At 35.5% G+C, this 21,303-nt stretch overlaps 1 protein-coding gene across 1 annotated transcript in view; it reads left to right on the top strand.

Annotated features, from left to right (window-relative positions):
* Window positions 1–155: 155 nt before the first annotated feature.
* Window positions 156–21,303, top strand: part of MCM8 (minichromosome maintenance 8 homologous recombination repair factor) — a 46,126-nt gene continuing 24,978 nt past the window's right edge. Inside the window, exons 1-11 of the mRNA XM_027840376.1 lie at window positions 156–332; window positions 1,374–1,463; window positions 2,954–3,101; window positions 3,332–3,415; window positions 4,534–4,616; window positions 4,759–4,908; window positions 6,066–6,169; window positions 6,981–7,179; window positions 14,624–14,709; window positions 18,251–18,402; window positions 18,669–18,864. Coding sequence (XP_027696177.1) covers window positions 2,957–3,101; window positions 3,332–3,415; window positions 4,534–4,616; window positions 4,759–4,908; window positions 6,066–6,169; window positions 6,981–7,179; window positions 14,624–14,709; window positions 18,251–18,402; window positions 18,669–18,864 — 1,199 coding nt within the window. The 5' untranslated portion in view covers window positions 156–332; window positions 1,374–1,463; window positions 2,954–2,956. The remainder of the gene's footprint in view (window positions 333–1,373; window positions 1,464–2,953; window positions 3,102–3,331; window positions 3,416–4,533; window positions 4,617–4,758; window positions 4,909–6,065; window positions 6,170–6,980; window positions 7,180–14,623; window positions 14,710–18,250; window positions 18,403–18,668; window positions 18,865–21,303) is intronic.

Here is a 21,303-nt window from a genome sequence, read left to right as displayed (position 1 = left end):
GCCAGGAGGGCTCAGCCCCCTTCCAACTTCCGCCTGGTTAAGCCTCCGATTGGCTCCAGCTTGTTCTATTCCCTCCCTTTCCTTAGCCGCTTCCCCTGGGCGGAAGTGCGTCATTCAGGCGCGAAAAAAAGAACCCTCGGACTAGAGAAGGCGGTTTGGAGATTCTGAGAGTTCTCGGTCGTCTTCTGTCGCCCGCCTGGCTCGGGCTCCGGGCTTAGACTGCGCCTCTCCCTCCCTGGAGGTCGCTCCCAGCGGCGCCGGAGAGGCCCAGTTTGAGTTTTCAGACGTCCTCCCGCCGTCCCTGAGCAGCCCCTTCGAGATTCCCGGGGAGGGTGAGGAGAAGGCCCCGAGGGGCTCGGCTGCAGGCGGCAGTGACCGCGCGTCCTCGCCCCACGGACCGGCCGGGAGGGAGGGACCTTGGTCACGGCGCGGGTTGAGTAAGGGAAGCCCGACTTGGGGTTTATTTCTCCATTCGCCGGTTGCCTCCCATTCCGCCGCCTTCCTCTCCCCCCCCCCACGCCATTCAGCCATCTCCTGTGTCGCCCTAGGCCGTGGCCTCCTGTAAATTTTTCAAAGCAGAGCTCCCTCATTTGTTTCAGGCCTCCTTTTAGGGCAGAGGTTCGGTGTCATTGTAGTCTGGGGAAGCCCCTGGGCCCCTTCTCAAAATAATGTTTTCAAGTGCATAAAATAAATAGGATTATAATGGAAACTAATTATGTTAAAATAGTTATTAAAATATATTTTTTAAGTGTTCAAGTGCCCCCAAATTTATAACCCTTGTTTTTAAAGTTTGTAACTATTTTGTATTTGCCAGCGTAGCACTTGGGTTGACCATCTATTATTTCTCAACTTAATACATCACTGGACCCACCTCCTTTTTCATTTATAGGTTCCTGGGTGATGTCTTTTATGCCACACCTTGTTCCCGGGTCACCTTTGCTGATATATTACAGCCTACACATCCATGTCTATCCTGCTTCTCTGTGTCACCTTTGATTTTGATTGGAGTGTACCATGACTTACAGCCATATAAGATTACTAGGACAATGTTGGTATTTTTAAAAAGACAGGTTTTAGAACAGCTTGGGATACTGCACATTTTTCTGAATGTAATTTTGCCTCTCTCGTATTTAACATCTGGGGCAGCTAATTGTCCATCTAGGATGCCTTTATAAGATATGCTAAAGGGATCAATCCATCAACTTCCCATCCATCTGCATTTCATAATCCAGTTATTTAATATTCTTAATCTCCTTGTTTTTTTTTGTGTAGATAGATAAACTGATTTGTTTTGAGTGACTATGGGTCCTGCTGAGGAGGCACTCTAGTATTCTGATACTTCATGTGGTTAACATAATGTCATCTGTAAACAGGAACATCCAGAGGATACTATTATCTATTGGGGACCCCTTATATTTGGAACCTACACAAACCATCCTCTATGACAGTGGTGAACACCTTTGGTGAGCATATATCCTAATGTTTCATACTTTGCTTAACATTGATAATCAGTAGATCATAGAACTATCTCTGATTATATCTGTAAAGCAGTCCACCAACATTTAAGTGGCTACTGCATGCCAGGCACTGTACTAGATGCTGGCAACACAAAAACAAAAAATGAGATAGTTGCTGCCTTCAGGATCTTATGTTCATAGATAAGTAAATATAGCATGTATGCCAAATAATTTCATAAGTGGGTCATGGAGGGGATTAATCACTGTGGAACCAGGACAAGCATTTTGAAGGAGGTAGCACTTGAACTGAACCTTGAAGGAAATTAGGTGCTCTAAGAGGGTAGTGGGCAGATAAAAAGCATTCTGGGTATGGGGGAGCAGCCTTTGCAAAAGCAGTTAATGCAGTCACATATCAGGAGCAGCAATTTGGCTGAAATGTAGAATGAGGGAGAAGTAATGTTTACTCAGCCTACAAAGAAAGGTTAGATCTAAACCAGTAAGTACTTTAAATGCCAAACAGAGGAATTTATATTTTATCCTAAAAGCAATTGAAAATTTCTTGAAACTATAATCTGTTGCTTGTAAGACATATATCTAAAAAAGCAAAAATATGCATCGTCTTCATGTTGTCTTCCCATTAGAATGTGAGCTTTTGAGTGCAGGGACTGTTTTGCCTTTATATCCCCAGGTCTTAGCACAGTACCTTGCATATAATAAATACTCAATCAATATTTGCTGACTGACAGATATAGGATAAAAATGATACAGATATATCAGGTGAATCCAAGCTTGATTGCCTCACTAAAAAAAAAATAGTAATAACATTTTGACAGTTGAATGGGGGATGGACTATAATAGGGAAAGATTTGGTAAGGAGACCAATTAGAACGCTGTTGCAATATTGTGAGTATAAGGTGATGAGGGCCTGCACAATAGTCAATGTCAAAGGAGAGGAGATACAATACAAAAGATATTGGAGATGTAGAATTGCCAGAATTTGGCAACTGATTGGATATGGGAGGTGAATAAAAGTAAGCAGTCAGGGATGACACCTAAATTGCAAGCCTGGGTGACAGAATGGTGGTTGCCCTCAAAAGTAATAGGGAAGTTATGAAGAGGGAGGTTTTGTTGGGGAAAGATAATGGCATATTGGACATGTTGAATTTAAGATACCTATAAGATATCTAGTTTGAAATGTCCAATTGAAAGTGAGATAATATTTGTGAAAAAAGCACTTGCACAGTGACTGGCCCATAGGCAGTATACAAATGCTTTTTCACTTCCTCAGAGACAGGAAGACTAGAGATGTGAGATTGAAGGTCAGGAAAGAAGGTAGGGTTACATAAATAGATTGGAGAGTACTTGGTATAGATATGATAAGTATGATTACTAACAGATTGTGATCTATTCCATTATTTCAAATGTATTTACTATTGTACATTTTCAGGTATTATCCATGTGGATTTGGCTAAATCCTTTTAAATTTTTCTCAATAGGGCATGAGTACCAATTTTAGAGGCAGAGGATTTGGGCGAGGAGGATTTCAAAGCTGGAGAAGAGGAAGAGGTGGTTGGGGCTCTGGTAGAGGGAGAGGAAAAGAACAAAGAAATGATGGGAAGAAAACTACAGAGAAACATGTTTCATGTAAGTATGACATTTTATTTATTGCTTGAGGAAGAACTGAAGCTCCTCACTGCATGAGAGTTAATGGTATACATTACGGGGTGTGATACTTAATAGCCAAAGAAGCTTTTTGATACTCTTATCTTGGAGATTTTTTAATATCATTCCTTTGAAAACAGATATTTAATTGTTTAGGAATCATTTTGAAAAAGTTTAGGGAATGTTTAATCATAACCTATTATATCTTTCAGTACAAAACCCAGAACCTTGGCCGCGGCAATCAACTCTAGACCAATTCATACCATATAAAGGGTGGAAGTTTTATTTCTCTGAAGGTAAAGTTAAGAGTGAAGAGAATAAATGATGTTTTCTTGGCTACTTTCTGGAACCCAGAATATGAATATGAAACAAAATTTGTATTCTGCAGCATGACATGGTGGAAAGGTTCTGTATTTGGAGAAGGGATACTCGGCTTTATATGTAGGCATGGGACATAGAGAGAGGCAGGAAGACTGCAGTTTAAAACTCAGAGACTTAGTTTGCTTCAGTGACATTGAGCAAATCACACAACCTTTCTGTGTCTCATTCTCTTCATCTGTGAAACAAGGGGGCTGGGCATGATGGCCTTTATCAGGCCCTTCTTGCATTCAGTCTGTGTCCTATAAATCCTGATTCTGCTGCTTCCTTTTGTGTGAATTTAGCCAAACAACTCCATCTCTCTAAGCCTTGGTTTTCTCATCTTTTAAATAAAAAGACCAGATTAGATGGCTACTGAAGCATTTTCCAGCTTTAAATCTGTGAACCTATCTGGATGGGATTTAGTTATTTAATAGTTCGGTAGTGATCCAGGCATTGTGGTGTACTCCTATAATCCCAGCTCCTGGCTGAGGCTTGTAGATCTCTTGACCTCCAAGTTGTAGTGAGCTAGGTCAATCAAGTATCCACACTAAGTCCAACACCAATATGGTGAACCCTAGCCCTAGAAGCTAAGAACCATCACGCTGCCTGAAGATAACTAAACCAACTCAGTTAAAAAACAGTAGCTCAAAGCTCCCATTACCCATCAGGGTGAGATAAGATACTCGAGTGGCCCTTGGCTACATGGACATTCAGTTTATCATAACCAGGAATATCACTTAAGCTTTTGCATAAAAGGAAAAGTTTGGAACAGGGACAACCTTGGAGATCATCTCGGCCAAGTGTTATTTTACACATAAGAAAGCTGAGGTCTCGTAGACGTTAAGTGACTTTCCCAAGGTCACTCATTGGGGGAGGACATAGAACACAGATCTCCTAATCCCCAATCCTCTGATATTCCTTTTAGTCCATGAGACCTCTGTAATGTTTATATGCATTAAGGTAGAATGTGTGTGTGTATGTTTATAAATATACTTACATACATACATATGTATATACATAACTCTTTTGATACTGATGGCATATGTTGGATTAGTTTACAGCGATAGCTCTCCTTTTGTTCAGAAGATCCAAGCGTTTGAAAATTTTTTCACAAAGCACATCGAGTTGTACGATAAGGTAAGAATCCCATATAACAAGATTCTTATCTTAATGTGTAATATATATTTTCAAAGTACTTAATGAAAATACCTTTTTTAAAATTCAGATGTGAAATTTTGCATGCATGATGAAAATATGACCTTATGTCTTTATATTCTAGGATGAAATAGAAAGAAAAGGGAGTGTTTTAGTGGATTTTAAAGAACTGACACAAGATGATACATTGACTAACTCGATACCAAACATTGCAACTGAATTAAGAGATATGCCAGAAAAAACATTGGCCTGCATGGGTCTGGCAATTCATCAGGTAAAAAGTAGTATCATAGGCTTTGTCAGATTTTGAAAGCAAGAAGATTTCTCAGGGTAGTCCCTTCAAAGATATTGTTCTATTCCCTTCACTAACAAAAACATCTCTAATGACCAGGACTAGCAATATACCTAGGTTTATAAGCCCTCAGTCTAAGACACGATGCAATGGCATACACACTATATCTATAGATATTATAGTTTAATGATGCGAGTAATAATAGTTAATGTTTATATTGAACTTTCCTCATGAATAGGCAGTACATTCCTATGAAGTAGATAAGTATTCACAGCATTTTTGGAGAAAAACTGCAGTTCACAGGGGCAATGTTATTTGCCCAGCATTACATGGCTGTTAAATTGCAGGCCTGGAGCTCAGACCTTTAGATCCTAAGATTCTAAGTCTTTCTGATTTTCTTTGATGATTCCTCTTGGGAGAAATTAAATTGGGCCATATTGTTGAATGCATGTGTTGTCTTAAATAATACTGCGCTGTTGAATTCTTCTATCATTTGTGTGGAGATTCTTAATTTAAGTTTTACTTTGAGATTTGTGTTTGTCTAGTTTTTTCCTCAGGCCTATAATTTCATTGGTATGGAAATTCTCTCCACCAATTCAGGTCAGCAACTAATTTATAACTTGCTATCTTAGAGAATTGTCTGGCATGCTAACAGGTTAAGGTAATTTACCTATAATTCCACATGTACTGTGTGAAAGAATTAGAACTTGAACCCAGGTCTCACATTCCTTTAACATTATACAACATTGCCTTTCTGAAATTTTCTTTAGATGCTAGAGCATTCTTTGATAAAACCAAGCTGCAAATAGTGACATGAGGCCTCCTTATTGACTATTTTAACCTGGGACACTTGGTAGCCAGGTCATAATGGAACCAGAGATAAGAAACAGAGTTTGAAAACCCAGCCCTGAGACAGTGAGTCAGGCCAAATAGCAGTCACTTGTCATGACAAAAGCATAGCAAATTACAAGTAATCCTTCATAGACAATAGTGCTAATCAAAGGACTGTTAGAATCCTTATTAGTTAAAATGTTTCTGGAAATATGTGTATATATATATCTATATAGATATATAGATATAAAAAATTAATTTCTCTATAAAACAACATTTAAAGAATTCTCTGTATTTTACCTATCTAGATATTAACAAAAGATCTTGAAAGACATGCAGCTGAATTACAGGCCCAAGAGGGATTATCAAGTGAAGGAGAAACAATTGTAAATGTACCACATATTATTGCAAGGTAAAGAAGGAATTTGTATTATGAAATTTCTTAGAATAAGGATATTGAAAACTATTTAAGAAAGTTTATTGAAAAGAATCTAACATGGAAAGGATATGTATTTAGTTCTTTTGTTGAGGTGAACTAATTCTAAATCTTAAAAGAAAAATGTGAAAATTGTCATTTTTTTGAATGTTCACACACTTACACACTGAACAGTTACTGATAACATTGCTACCTGGATTTGTTAGTTATGGCTATAGTAACTACTAAGTTACTACTAAGTAACTACTAAGTTATGGCTATAGTAACTACTAAGTTACTAAGTCTCCTTGTGACCAATTTTTGTTATATTTTATACAAGTTATGAGACATGAAAGAATGAATTCAACCTTATTAGTTAAGACTTAAAAATTATTATTAAACACAGATATAGCCATCTACATTGAAGGGAAGTAGATATGGCATGTCAGCTTTGCCTAGAATTTATAGGTAAAATTTTCAATATTTTTTTAAGAAGCGTTGAAAGTTACTGAGTTGGGTGTCATCACAGAACACCTTCTAGGTTCATCATTTATTTATCTTCATATAGTCCTACTTGTAGAAATTTTTTTTCTCAAAGAACTTCTTAGGGGGGAAGGAAAAGAGAAGAAAAAAGTCCTTGCATCTTTAATGATGTCTTCACTCTGTGATTTCATATTTAGTTTGATAATTCAGTAGTAACTCCCAAAAGGTATATATAAAAGTAAAGGCACCTACATCTTTTTATTTTTCATTATATTTTTCTAGTTTTCTTTATAAACCTCTTATGTATGTCTTTCCATTGTTTTAGGGTATACAACTATGACTCCCTAACTCAGCTGAAAAATGTCCGAGCCAATTGCTATGGGAAATACATTGCTTTACGAGGAACAGTTGTTCGAGTCAGTAATATAAAACCTCTTTGCACCAAGATGGCTTTTTTGTGTGCTGCCTGTGGAGAAATACAAAGTTTTTCTTTTCCAGATGGAAAATACAGTCTTCCCACAAAGGTAATTTCAAGTCCTCATTGTCAAAGCCTTTTTTTTAACCTTTTGAGAATAAAGAGTACTAAATGGAGCCATAAATATAGTGAGTCATTTCTCAAATCCCTTTTTTGTTGTTGTCATTCAGTTGCTTCAATTGTGTCTGACTCTTCTACCCCATTTGTGGTTTTCTTGGCAGAGATACTGCCATTTGTATCCTGTGACCCTTTATCAGTTGGAGAATGACTCATGTTCTTATAAATTTGACAAAGTTCTCTATATATTTGAGATATGAAGCCTTTATCCAAGAAACTGTCTATAAAATTTTCTCCAATTTTCTGCTTTCCTTCTGATCTTGGCTACATTGGTTTTAGTTATATAAAACCTTTTAATTTAATATAATCAAAATTATCCATTTTATATCTCACAGTGCTCTCTTTATTTTATAAGTTCTCCTGTCCATAAATCTGATAAATAATGTGTTCCATGTTCTTCCAATTTACTTATATCTCCCTTTATGTCTAGGTCATGTATTCATTTTGACCTTATCTTTGGTAAATTAAGATATATGTCTATACCTAATTTCTCCCAGACTGCTTTCCAGTTTTCTCAACAATTTTTACCAAAAAGTGAATTCTTATCCCAAAAGTTTAAATCTTTACATTTATCAAACACAAGGTTATTATAATCATTTACTGTTATGTATGGTATATTTACTCTCTTCCACTGATCCACCATTCTGTTCCTTAGCCAGTACCAGATAGTTTTGATAATTACTGCCTTATATTAGAATTTAAGATCTGGCACTGCTAGACCTCCTTCCTTTAATGTTTTTTTTCCCCCATTAATTCCTTTGATATTCTTGGCCTTTTGTCCTTCCAAATTAATTTTGTAATTGTTTTTCCTAGCTCAATAAAATACTTTTTTAATATAATTGGGATGGCATTGAATAAGTAGATTAATTTAGGTAGAATTATCATTTTTATTACATTGGCTCAGCCCACCCATGAGCAATTAATATTTCTCCAGTTATTTAAATCTGACTTTATTTCTATAAAAAGTATTTTATAGTTATGTTCTTATAGTTCCTGGGTTTGTCTTGGCAGGTATACTCCCAGGTATTTTATATTGTCTATAGTTATTTTAAATGAACTATCTCTTACTATTTCTTCTTACAGGACTTTGTTGATGATTTGTGTGGGTTTATTTTATATCCTGGTACTTTATTAAAATTATTAATTGTTTCACCTAGCTTTTAGATGAATCTCTAGAATTTTCCAAGTATACCATCATAATGTCTGCAAAAAGAAATAGTTTTATTACCTGTTTGCCCATTCTGATTCCTTCAGTTTCCTTTTCTTCTCATTGTTATTGCTAGCATTTCTGATACAATGTTGAATAAAATTGGTGATAATGGGCATCCTTATTTCACTCCTGATCTTACTGGGAAGGCTTCTAGCATACTCCATTGTAGCTAATATTTCCTGATAGTTTAGCATTTGGTCCATATATTTTTAGTATTGATATTACTTCATTATCTATGGTACCTTTTAACATTATGTAGTTTCCCTCTTATCTCTTTTAATTAAATCTACTTTAGCTTTAACTTTGTGTGAGATCATGATTGCTACCTTTGCTTCTTTTTATATTAGCTGAAGTGTAATCAGTTTTTCTCCAGTCCTTTATTTTTACTCTGTGTGTGTCTCTCATTTTTAAATATGTTTCTTGTAAACAACATTGTCTATAAACATACTGAGTTTGTTTTTTGATCCATTCTATCTGTTTTTGTTTTCATCCTATTCACATTCAAAGTTTTAATTACTACTTGTGTTTTTCCCTCCATCCTATTTTTCTTCATGTTTCTTCTTCTCTCTCTTTTTACCCTACCCCTCCTCAGAAATCTAATTTACTTCTGACCACTGCCTCCCTAACCTGCACACCCTTCTAAAAGTCCCTCCCTTATCCTGTCCCCTTGCCTTCCTATTTCTCTGTAAGTTAAGAAGACTTTTATGTCCTACTAAATGTATATGTTATTCCTTTCATCCACTTCTGATGAGAATAAGGTTCCCACCCAACACCATATGTAACAGTTCTTCCTTCCATTTACACCTCTTTTGTATGAGATAATTTATCCCATTTTAACTCTCCCTACCCTTTTTTATTTTTTAGGATCATCCCATCATAATCGATTCAGCCCTAAGCCTTCTACCTATGTGTGACTCTTTCAAACTACCCTAGTAATGATAACATTCTTAGGAATTACAAATCTCATTTTCCTGCATGAGAAGTAAAGAGTTTAAACTTATTAAATCCCTTATAATTAGTCTTTCATGTTTACTTTCTTATGTTTCTCCTGATTCTTATAAGTCAAATTTTCTGTTCAGTTCTGATTTTTTCCTTGAGAATACCTGAAAATACTCTAGTTCATTAAATACCCATTTTTTCCCATGCCATCACTTATTTCTTAATCCTGCTTATTACTTGGACATCAGCTTTCTCGAAACCAAATGAAAATTGTCTTCTGAAGTGCAGTTGACATATTTATGGCCCTCTAGTATAAGAGTAACAGAAGACATTTCTGTTTCTCTGGTTGTGTTCTTGTTGTGTTCTTGTACAAATTGTTAGTCATTCTTGCTGTTTTATTTATTTGGAATTCAGCCTCTTGCATGTGAACTTTGCATTCTTCTTTTGGGTGCATTCATCACTCATGTATCCATAGCTATAAACAAAATATACTTTTGCTTCTTTGCTTGTACTGCACTAGTGGTGTTCTTGTAGCTGACGGTTATAACCTTTGTTTTCTTAGTCTTTTATTTTCACAATTAGATTTTGTCTATTCTATCTTTGTAGATTCTTTATAAACTTTTGTCTCAAAATCTATATTAGTAGTATGACCTTTGGTGACTTACAATGTAAGCTCCTTGAAGGCAAAGACGGTCTTTTGCCTCTTTTTGTATCCCTAGTGCTCAGCATAGTGCCTGGCACAGGGGTGGGGAACCTGCAGCCTTTGACTGAATTCTGTGAAGTTTGGATTCAGTCAAAGAGCTGCACTTTAGGACCTAGAGGGCCACATGTGGCCTCAAGGCCATGGGTTCCCCACCCCTGGCCTAGCACATAGTAGATACTTAATAAATGCTTATTGATTACTTCTTTAGTCCATACATAAGAGAATGCTCTAGAGCAGAGATTTTTAACCTCAAATCAATAAACTTGTTTTTTCAATATTTTCATAACTTTATTTCAGTATAATTTATTTCCTTTGTAATCCTATGTATTTTATTTTGTACATTTAGAAATATTATTCTAAGAGAGTTCCATAGGCTTCGTGAGACTGCTAAAGGGGGTCCATGACCCAAAAAAACCTAAGAACGCCTAGGCTAAAATCAGTTGGGGTTGGTTCGCCCTGTTGGGAATTCTTCATTACAGGGCTGGATCTATACTCAGTCTTTCCCTTGGATGACACTTTTGTTGCTAGGCCTTTGCTTTGCCCACTGTCTGTCATTGATCTTGCTTCTCCCCATTTCACAAGTGAATTATATCTTTCAGACTCAAGAACTGTCACAGCCCATTTTCTTAAGAGAAAATTTATTTTCTTGACTAATTTGTTAGAAAGGAATATGTAAATCATTTCCCCGTGTATTGTTCTCTACTGTCAATATGTCTGCTATTTTTGAATCATCTACTAAATTAAATGATTAAATATTAAAAATATTTCCATGCTGACTGAATTGAACCTGCCCCCCCCAAGCCTGATCTTAGTGTGAATTACCTTGAAATCTCCCAATTCTTTGACATTTCTTTAGCAATATTTTTAAAATGTTCTTATGTTTATTCTCTGGGGTCCACTCCTAAAATCAAGATTATCCTTATTAGTTTCCAGTTCAAAAACCCCAAAATATTTAATAAATTGATCAGGCTTTGGTTTTTGAAAAAGCGATAATAAAAATTTTTATTTAATAAACAATAATGGTAAATTTGTTTTTTCAATATTTTCATAAGCCTAAATGGGGTCACAGAGTCAGAGATAACTGAAACAACAGCAAATGCTACACTTAATACTAAACATACAGTCTGTAGTTCTGTGTAATTAACATGGAACAAACAGGACAGTAAAGCTGGCAAAGTAATGTTATTTATTGTCAGCAGCATTATCAGGCACTTTGCATATATGATTTTTTTGAGAAAATACCAACTGGAAAAGAAAAAATAAACAAAAATCTCAATGTAAGCCCAACATGTAATAGGATTATTAAGGTTAGAAAAACCCATTTTGTTCTCTTTAACTTTCCCTATTAGCATCACCAGTGCTAAGATTCTGTGCTTCGGATGTTATTTAATCAGTCAACAGTAATTTACTAAGCTCCATCACTGTGTGTCAGCAGCTGTTTAAGTGCAAGGGTTACAAATACATAGGTGAAAGTTCTTGCCTTCAATGAGATTACATACTACTATGGAGACACAGTTCATTTATTTTTCAATCATGTCCAACTTTTCATGACCCCGCTTGAGGTTTTCTTGGCAGAGATACTAGAATGGTTTTCTGTTTCCATCTCCAGCTTATTTTATAGACGAGGAAACTGAGATCAACAGGGTTAAGTGACTTGCCCACGGTCACACAGCTTGTAAGTGTCTTAAGGCCACATTTGAACTCAGAAAGAGTCTTCTTGACTCCAGGCCCTGCACTCTTTCCATTGTACCACCTAGCTACACCATGGAGACATAACATGTTCATAGATAAATATAAGATATTTACAAAATAAACAGATTTGTGGGGGAGACACTAACAACTGGGGATATCAGGAAAGACATCTTAAGGGAAATGGCCCACGTGCTGATCTAGGTGCGAGAGAACATTTCAGATATAGGGTCAGACTGAAAAAAAAAAACCCCACAAAAGTAGAAGGTAGAATGTTGTGCCCTGGGACTAACAAATAAGCCAATTTACCTGGACCATGGCGTTTGTGAGGCACAGTACTATATAGTCAACCTGGAAAGATAGGCTAGAGTCAAACTATGAAGGACTTTAAATGCCAAACAGGAATTTATATTTTTCCTGACGTCAGTAGGGAGCCACTGAAGATTCTTTAAGGCAGGAGTGACATGTTAGAGACCTATTATTTAAGAATATTAGTTTGACTACTGTTTGAAAAGGAGAGCAATTATGAGGCTATTGAAATTGATAGGTAAAAGATAATGAGTGTCTAAAAGTACTGTGATGTCATTAGAGAAAAGAGAATGGATAGAAAGATGGTGAAAAGGTAGAATCAATGAGATTTTTTCAACTAATTGAATCTAGGGGAGTGAGTAAGAATGAAGAGTTGAGTATGACTTCTAGGTTGTGAATATGGGTGACTGTACTTTCAAAACAAATAAGGAATTTAGGAGGGTGGGTTTAGAGGGAAAGATAATAAGGCCTGTTTTGGACATGCTGAGATTGAGATGTCCATATTTTTTCTTCCCTTCCCTTTCTCTCCCTCTTTCTCTCTCACCCTCTCTCCCTCGTTATGTATATATATATCTATATATACATACACGTATACACACACATACCCGTGTGTATATATACATACTTATATAAAATAGGAACTGGATTTGTGGCCTCATTGGTATAAGGGATAACCAGGTGCAGAAATTCTTTCTACTTCTGCAAGCTCTCTGTAATTTATAGTCTTAGAGGCCTACCTAGATCATGAGAAGGTAAATAATTTGCCCAGGGTCATACTACCTGTATGTAAAGATATAATACAGTATACAAGCAGTCATTTTGGAAAATATGTATGTATGTATACACATACACAAAAACATGTATACACACACAAATGGACACCTGGCCTTCCCATTTCTGGAGTTGCCATGTCAAGTATCATTTTAAAATCTAAAGCTTTTAGAGAATCTATAGCTTCAGAAGTGGAAGAAGGGAAAAATCTTTGAAAAATAAGAGAAACTTATTGGAGGAGATCTTAGGCAGGACTGGCCTGCCTTTGCCTACCTACCTCCCAAGTATCTTCTTCCATAGTGCCTAAAGATTTTCATTTCACTTTTGTTACCAAGTTAATAACTTTTAATTCCACCAGTTATAGCTCTTACCATTTGACCATTTAATATGAATTGGAGTAGTCAGTTTGTTTTTCTTCTAGCACAGGGGTTCTTAACCTAGGGTCTGTGGACTTGCTTTTTAATATTTTGATAACTGTATTTCAATATAATTGATTTCCTCTGTAGTAATTTTATTTTATTTATTTAAAAACATCACTCTGAAAAGGGCTCCATAGGTTTCATTGGACTGCCAAAGGCATTCTCATCATTAAAAATAAGATTAAGAGCTCCTATTCGAGGCTTAGCTGAGATAATGGAAGGAGCAGTGTGTTAAGTCATTTTAGATTCTGGAGCACTTTAGAATACAGGACTTGGGTTGATGCTATAGTGAGGACCATATAAGGGCACATGAGAAGAAGAGTACCAGGTGGGAGAAGAGAGGAGAGGTACAGAAATGAAGATACAAAGATACCAAAATATAGCCTGGTTCAAAAATATTTCTAGGACTAATCTTAGACTTAGAATAAAAGATTTCTTCTGCTAACCCTCTTCCATGGACTGAATGACCCCCTCATCCCAAGACCTTGAACTCAAATTAGTATTGTTAGCTATATCATCATCTAGCTAGCCTATGCATCTAACTACCTTTCAGAATATTGTTTCTATTGAAAAGTATGTTCTAAGTAATAAAAGAGATTTGACGCATGAACTTTCAGAAAACATCTTGTTCATAAGTTGGGGACAAATGTATAGTAAGGCACAAATTAAATAGAATAATCAAGAGCAAAAACTTAGTGACACTAATCATGACTAGTATACTAGAGTCCAGGGGTGGGAAACCTGCAGCCTCGAGGCCACATATGGCCACAGGTTCCCCACCCCATATACTCTAGTCTATATAAAAAATTTTAGTCTATACTCTATATAGCATAAAACTATAGTCTATATTATTAAAAAGGTGGAATTTATACTGGACTTGATGATGGGTAGAATATACAGATAGTTGGAGACAAAGGGAGGAAGGGCATTCCTAGTTGAGAAGACAGTCTTAAAGGTAGGAATGAATGTATTATGTGAGAGGGAATAGTAAGGTGACCTGCCTCATATGTTGGGAAGTAATTTGACTGTGTTTTATGTCTCCTCCATAGCACTCTGTATCTAATAGATCCTTAATAAGATAGTGGGATTAAAAATAGGGGAAATGGCTACTAGGCAGAATGAAGGCACATTATAGATTGCTTGACATCTAGATAGCATTTAGATTTTATAAAGTAGGGAATTGCAAACCACTGTAGCCATTGTTGTATCAAAGTCTAATACTACTAAGGTGCCAAATTGTTAATCAAAAAAGCTAAATGAGACATTTTCATTTATATTTTTCTAAGGAACTCATTTAAGTCTAGCAAAATATGACTTTGAATACATTCTGTTCCAGTGCCCTGTGCCTGTATGCCATGGGAAGACATTCACTGCCCTCCGAAGTTCTCCTCTCACAGTTACTGTGGATTGGCAATCTATTAAGTGAGTAACAACAAAAATAGATCATGGGTTTCTTGAAAACCCTAAAGCAGGCCTGCACAACCGGCAGCCCCTGGACCACTTGTGGCACACCAAAGTATTTTGGGCAGCTGACAAAAAATGTAGAGGAAAACATCCTATATATTTTTCGCAGCCTGCCCGAAATCCTTTGGCATGCCTGCACAACCTGCCTTAAAGTGATATATGCATGTGTTATCATTACTATAATTATAATAAAATTTATTATATGTAGTCCAACAGAGATTAAAAACATTGATCAATAAATGTAATGCACAGGTTTTATGTGATGTAGAGTTTGATGAAACATATATTGTATCTTATTGTAGTTATTCATCAAACAAGGTCATGGGCCATAGAGGAAATATTACAAAGGAACCCTGCATAATCACTAGTATCAAATTTTTTTAGGTGAATTCACAACCAGTAAAAGAGAAATGAAATTATTAGGAACTAATCCATCTAATTATATACTAATAAAACTGACAGTCTAAGTAAAATGTATGAATATCTACAAAAATATAAATTGCCCAAATATACCTAAACCAAGGAAAGTCAAAGCAGGGAAAAAGAACCAGAGACTAATATCCTTAATGAAAATTGATGTAAAAATTTTAAATAAAATATTAGCGAAGAGGTTACAGCAACATATCACAAAAATTATGCATTATGACCAAGTTGGATTTAAACCAGGAATGCAAGTATATTTCATTATTAGAACTAGAAACATAATTGGTCATTTTAATAGCAAGAACAACAAAAATCATATGATTTTATCAGTAGATACAGAAAAAGCTTTTGACAAAATACAAACTCATTCTTATTCAGAAAAAAAATTCCAGAAAACATAGAAATAATTAAATCTTTAGTGTGATTAGTATTATGTTTAACCATTAGCCAACATCATCTATAATGTCTGTAATGACAGTATACTAGAAGCCTTTCCAACAAATCAGGGATAAAGTAAGGACATCCATTATTACCATTGCTATTCAATATGGTGCCAAATATTGCAATAAGAAATAAAAAGAAATCAAGGCAATAAGTATAGGTGAAGAAGAAACAAAATTATTGCTTTTTCCAAATGGCATGATGGTTTAGAAAATCCTAGAGAGTCATCTAAAAAATTTATTGATACAGTTAACTTTAGCAAAGTTGTAGAATATGAAATTAAGCCATATGAAATATCAGCATTTTTATATCTTACTAACATAATCTAGCATAAAGAAAAAAAATTCCATTAAAAATTTACTACAAAAAGTATAAAATACTTGGGAATCTACCTGATGAGACATTCACAAGAACTCTATGGACATAACTACAAAACACTGTTTATAGAAATAAAGGCAGTTCTAAATAGAGAAATAGTACTTTCTCATGGGTAATCAGTGAATATAATGAAAATGACAATGCCACCTGAGTTAATTTACTTATGTAATGTCATTCCAGTCAAACTACCAAAAGATTAATTTGTGGAGTTCAACAAACAGAATTAATTTGGGGAAACAAAAGATCAAGAATATCAAGGGAATTAATGAAAAAAGGGGCAAAGAGGAAAGCCATTAGTACCAGACCTCAAACTACCCTACAAAATATCAGGGCCCAATTCCACTTTGGTACTGGGTGAAAAATAGGTTGGTTAATGGAACAGATTAGGTACACATTATATAGAAGCAAATAAGCATAGTGGCATAAACCCAAACATCCCAGTTATTTGGGCAAGAACTCACTATTCAGCAAAAACTATTGGTAAAATTTGAAAGCAGTCTGATAGAAACTAGGTATAGACCAACAACTCATACCATATACTAAGATAAGCTCCAAATGGGTACATGACTTTGATATATAAAGTGATATCATAAACAAATTGGAGGAGCAAGGAGGAAATTACCTGTTAGGTCTATGGATAGGGAAAGAGTTCATGACCAAATGAGAGAGAGATTGTGTCATAGAAGGTAAAATGGATGGTTTTGATTACATAAAATTTTCAAAAGTCTTTCCTCAAACAAAACCAGTGCAACCAAAATAAGAAGAGAAGCAGGTAAATGGGAAATTTTTGCAGCAAAGACAAAACATTTTGAAAGACTTAGGAACTCAGACTGACCACCATTCCAGAAGACTCAAAATGAAACATGCCACCACTTCCTGATAGAGAGGTAATGAACTCATGACAGTGTGAGACTTTTTTTTTCAACCAATGCAAGAATTTGGTTTGGCTTGTATTATTTTCTTTTTAACAGAGGTCTTATTTTTCTTTTCATTTTTGGTTTTTGCTTTCTCATTGGGAAGGATGGGGAAAGGTGGGACAGGGACAGTGCAGATTTGAAAATCTATGGGAGTTGATGAATTCAAGTGAAACAGTGTAGACAAGGAAAGAGGGCCTAGGATAGATTCCTCTGGGACACCCACAGTTAATATGTCTGACCTAGAAGAAAATCCTGGACTGAGAAGGAATTGTCAGATAAAAGGACCAGGAGAAAGTAGTGTCAGGAAAACATAGAACAGTATCAAGGAGCAGTGGATAACTAACAGTGTCGAAGGTTGCATAGAAGTCAAGAAAGACGAAGGCACGATAAAAAGCAGGACTGTCCATCTTTGGGTGTGACTGAAGAGGAGTGGAGGATTAAGTGATGTGAGATGAGTTAGTTGGGAAACTCTGAGATTAGGGTGCAGGAGGGAGTATCATTATGTATATTGAGGCCTCCTAGAATAAGGGCAGGAAGTAAGGAGTGGAGGATTGTGAGCCAGGCACTAAATTCTTAGAGGAAAGAAGGGGAGTGACCTAGAGGTTGGTAGACAATAGCTACCAGAATTTTCATTAGGTGGTAGTTATGGATTGAGTGAATTTCAGAGGAGCAGAGGTTACTAAATAACGGTGGTAGAGAAAGAAACTGGAAGTAACAGTGAGGAGCAAGGGATATGCCAACTCTTCCACCTCAGCCAGTGAGTCAGCTGGACTGTCTTTGTATCTTCAGCACCTAACAAATAGTAGTCACTTAATAAAATCTTGATTGATTGGAGTATAGGTCTGGTGAACTGTTTGTCCTCTGCCTCAGTAAGTTTAAAAGTCATTACATGAAGTTCTTTCTCTCTCTCTCTCTCTCTCTCTTTCTCTCTCTCTCTCTCTTTCTGTGTGTGTCTCTCTCTACATATAATATATATGTATGTATATATGTGCATATATAAATTTATTTACTTTTTGCTACAATGCCTGAGGAAGCTGGTTTTCTAGGGCATTGCAAATTATTTTAGGGGCTACAGATAATCAGTGGAGGAAGCACCAACATGTATGGTTCTTGTATCATACTTATAATTCTAAAATGTAGAATTTGCTAAAGCAAGCTTTAGATGTATGCTATTTAAATTGAAAAAGTGGTAAGGAATTATGTTGTTCATACTACCATGTAAAATGTCTAGTTTACCTCCATGTTAAGGGATATTTTAATATTTGGTGACTGAATTTTTAACTTGTAAAGAAGAAACTAAATCAGTGTTTCTATGGACTTGTACATTGCTGTCTTTGTAGAATTCAGGAGTTGATGTCAGATGACCAGAGAGAAGCAGGCCGGATTCCTCGAACAATAGAATGTGAGCTTGTTCAGGACCTTGTAGATAGCTGTGTCCCAGGAGACATAGTCACCATTACAGGAATTGTTAAAGTATCAAATACTGAAGAAGGTATACTATGAATTTTTCTTTTTCTTTTTTCTTTTTTTTTGAAGAGCTAGTATATCTTATCCTTCAGTAGCTATTCATCTTCTATCCACTTTTTATTAGGAATTGGGATGTTTCCAAATCTAATTGTCAAATTCTACATTTTAGACTTAGTGTTTATTATGAAGGCGTAACATTTACTTTTATTTGAAGTTCCTTTTGTAGTTCAACATGTCTTTTGATTTTATAACTTGAATAAAGGGGAGATTTTAATTGTTTTCATTTTTCAGGTTCTCGAAATAAGAATGATAAATGCATGTTCCTCTTATACATTGAAGCAAATTCTGTAAGCAATAGCAAAGGACAAAAAACAAAAATTTCTGAAGATGGGGCAAATTATGGAACATCTATGGAATTTTCACTGAAAGATCTTTATGCTATCCAAGAGATTCAGTCTGAAGAAAACCTTTTTAAGCTTATTGTCAGGTATGAATGAGTAGTTATTTTAATGCTTAAGCTAAATGTTTGAAGCTCATTACAATATAATATAGATCTCTCATTGAACTAGTAATTGTGCTTCATTACTATCCTGTCTTGCAATGTCATTTCCATTTTTGCCGTCTTTCTGAAAGAGAGTCTTGTACTTGGAGGCAGCAGAGACCTGGGTTCCAATCCCACTTCTGACAGTAGCTGATATGACTATGGGCAAGGCACTTAACTCTTCTAGGTCTCAGTTTCCCCATGTGTAAATCAGGGATAATACTGGTGCCTACTCCACAGGTTTGTTGTGAAGAACAAATGAGAAAATGTATGTAAGGCATTTTATAAATCCTAAAGCACTGGATAAACTTCAGCTGTTACTTATACTTTACATTCTAGGAAGTCAGTTGAGCACACAAAAGATTGTTGTTTTAGGAGCATAGATACTTTTCTAAGTAGAGTACTCTTCTTACATCCTATTATTCACTTTGATTTTGTGCTTTGGAGTCGTCTTATCTCTTTTCTCTGAATTTCAAATATTGATTAGATAATTCACCATTATTCATAAATCTGTGGCACTGATGGTACACCTAGTACGGAAACTTTCCCCCTCAGAGAGGTTAAATGACTGTCAAACCCTGCTAGCCAGTAAATATCACAGACAAGTTTTAAACTTGGGTCTCCCGAATTCTGAGTCCAGTACTCTACTATGTCACACCTTGCCTTATAGCTCTTCAATTTTTCTTTATTCTTAAACATTCAAAGATGCCACTTTGAATAAGAAAACTACAAAAACTCCAAAAAGTAGAAATTAGTCTCTGAGCTATAGTTATAGTCACCAGGGTACTATTATTATTGTGGGAACTAGAAAAATCTAGGTCAGGACCTGAAATAGCCTGCAGTTTATTCTCCACTTCTCCCAAACCCCCTCCATATAAATAAACATTTGACACTATATTTCTATGGCTCTTCTTAAATCATCATATTTATCTAATGATGAATATTTATTTTTGTTAATTTGATTTTATTTAATGATAGTTCACATTTATTTACTATTTTATGTTTAGACATATCAATTATAATTTTATGATTATTATTGTCCTTTTAAAGATAAAAAAATTTAGTGTAAGAGAAGATAAATTAATTGCCTAAGACTGTGGGATCATAGATTTAGAACTGGAAAAGACCTTCAAGATGATTATTTCAACCCTTCATTTTCCAGATTAGATAACAGATTTATGGGACTTGCCCAAGGTTATAACAGGTAGTAACAGAGACAGGATTTGGACCATATCCTCTGATTCCAAATCCAGTTCCCTTTCTACTGTACCATTCTGTCTAATAGTATGTAGAACATCAGAACTTTTGACATAGATTGATTTTTCTAATATGCAACTTTGCTTTTTTAAGTGAATATGACATTTGTATGACTTTTTTCCTGTTGTTTTCTTTCAATTCTATATCTTCCTACTCACATTCTTTGACACTTCAACATGAGCTGTGGACTACCATGTTGGAATAGAGTAGGCAATGAATGGTTACATGTTAAAAAAAAACTGGAAGTATATATAATAAAATTTAGTATAAATTGGTACAATTGACATTCTTGGTTTTTATTATAATACTAGTTGCTAGCATTTATATAGTGTTTTAAGGTTTGTAAAACACTTTATATTTTTTATCTCACCTTATTTTCACAACAACCCCGGGAAATAGGTGATATTATTATCTTCACTTTATAGATGAGGAAACTAAAGGAGGTAGAGATTAAATAGCTTGCTAAAGTTCACACAGCTAGTAAATAGCTGAGGCAGTATTCCAGCAAGTGTAATGTTCTATGTATGTGTTCCCTATACCACATCGTATATCTTGTTTTTCTAATCGAAACAGGTTGCATATTCACTGCTGCATATTCATACATAGTTTTGCTTATACAGTCCTCCATCTTCAGTTGAAGTATGTCATCTTCTGTCATCTTCAATATATTGTTATTCATATCCAGTTGATCATTTAATATTCCCCAATAACTTAGCTATCAAAACCGATGTCAGCATGCACAATCATGTTAAATTTCATTTAATATAATACATATGTTCTACAACTAAAAACCAATTTAAAGTCTAGTTCTGGAAAAGGCTTAATAGAGGGCATAGTTCACTTAAGATAATTAAAGTGCTTATTGAGTGTCTTCACTATGTACAGACTTGAAGTATTGAAATATTCTTCCTTTTTTTAGATTATTATATGTCACTAAGGAAGAATTTTGAAAACTTGTGTCACAGTAAAAGATGTTGAAATTTTTTAGGAATTTTTTTGGGGGGCAGTTAGGTGGCGCAGTAGATAGAGCACTAGCCCTGAAGTCAAGAGGACCTGAATTCAAATCCAGCCTCAGACCAACACTTGACACTTACTAGCTGTGTGATCCTGGGCAAGTCACTTAACCCC

This window comes from Vombatus ursinus, unplaced genomic scaffold (assembly GCF_900497805.2).
Source record: "Vombatus ursinus unplaced genomic scaffold, bare-nosed wombat genome assembly UNPS02014841.1, whole genome shotgun sequence".
Taxonomy (NCBI): domain Eukaryota; kingdom Metazoa; phylum Chordata; class Mammalia; order Diprotodontia; family Vombatidae; genus Vombatus; species Vombatus ursinus.
Note: the sequence above shows the minus strand (reverse complement) of the source record. Positions and strands in the feature narration are given on the sequence as shown.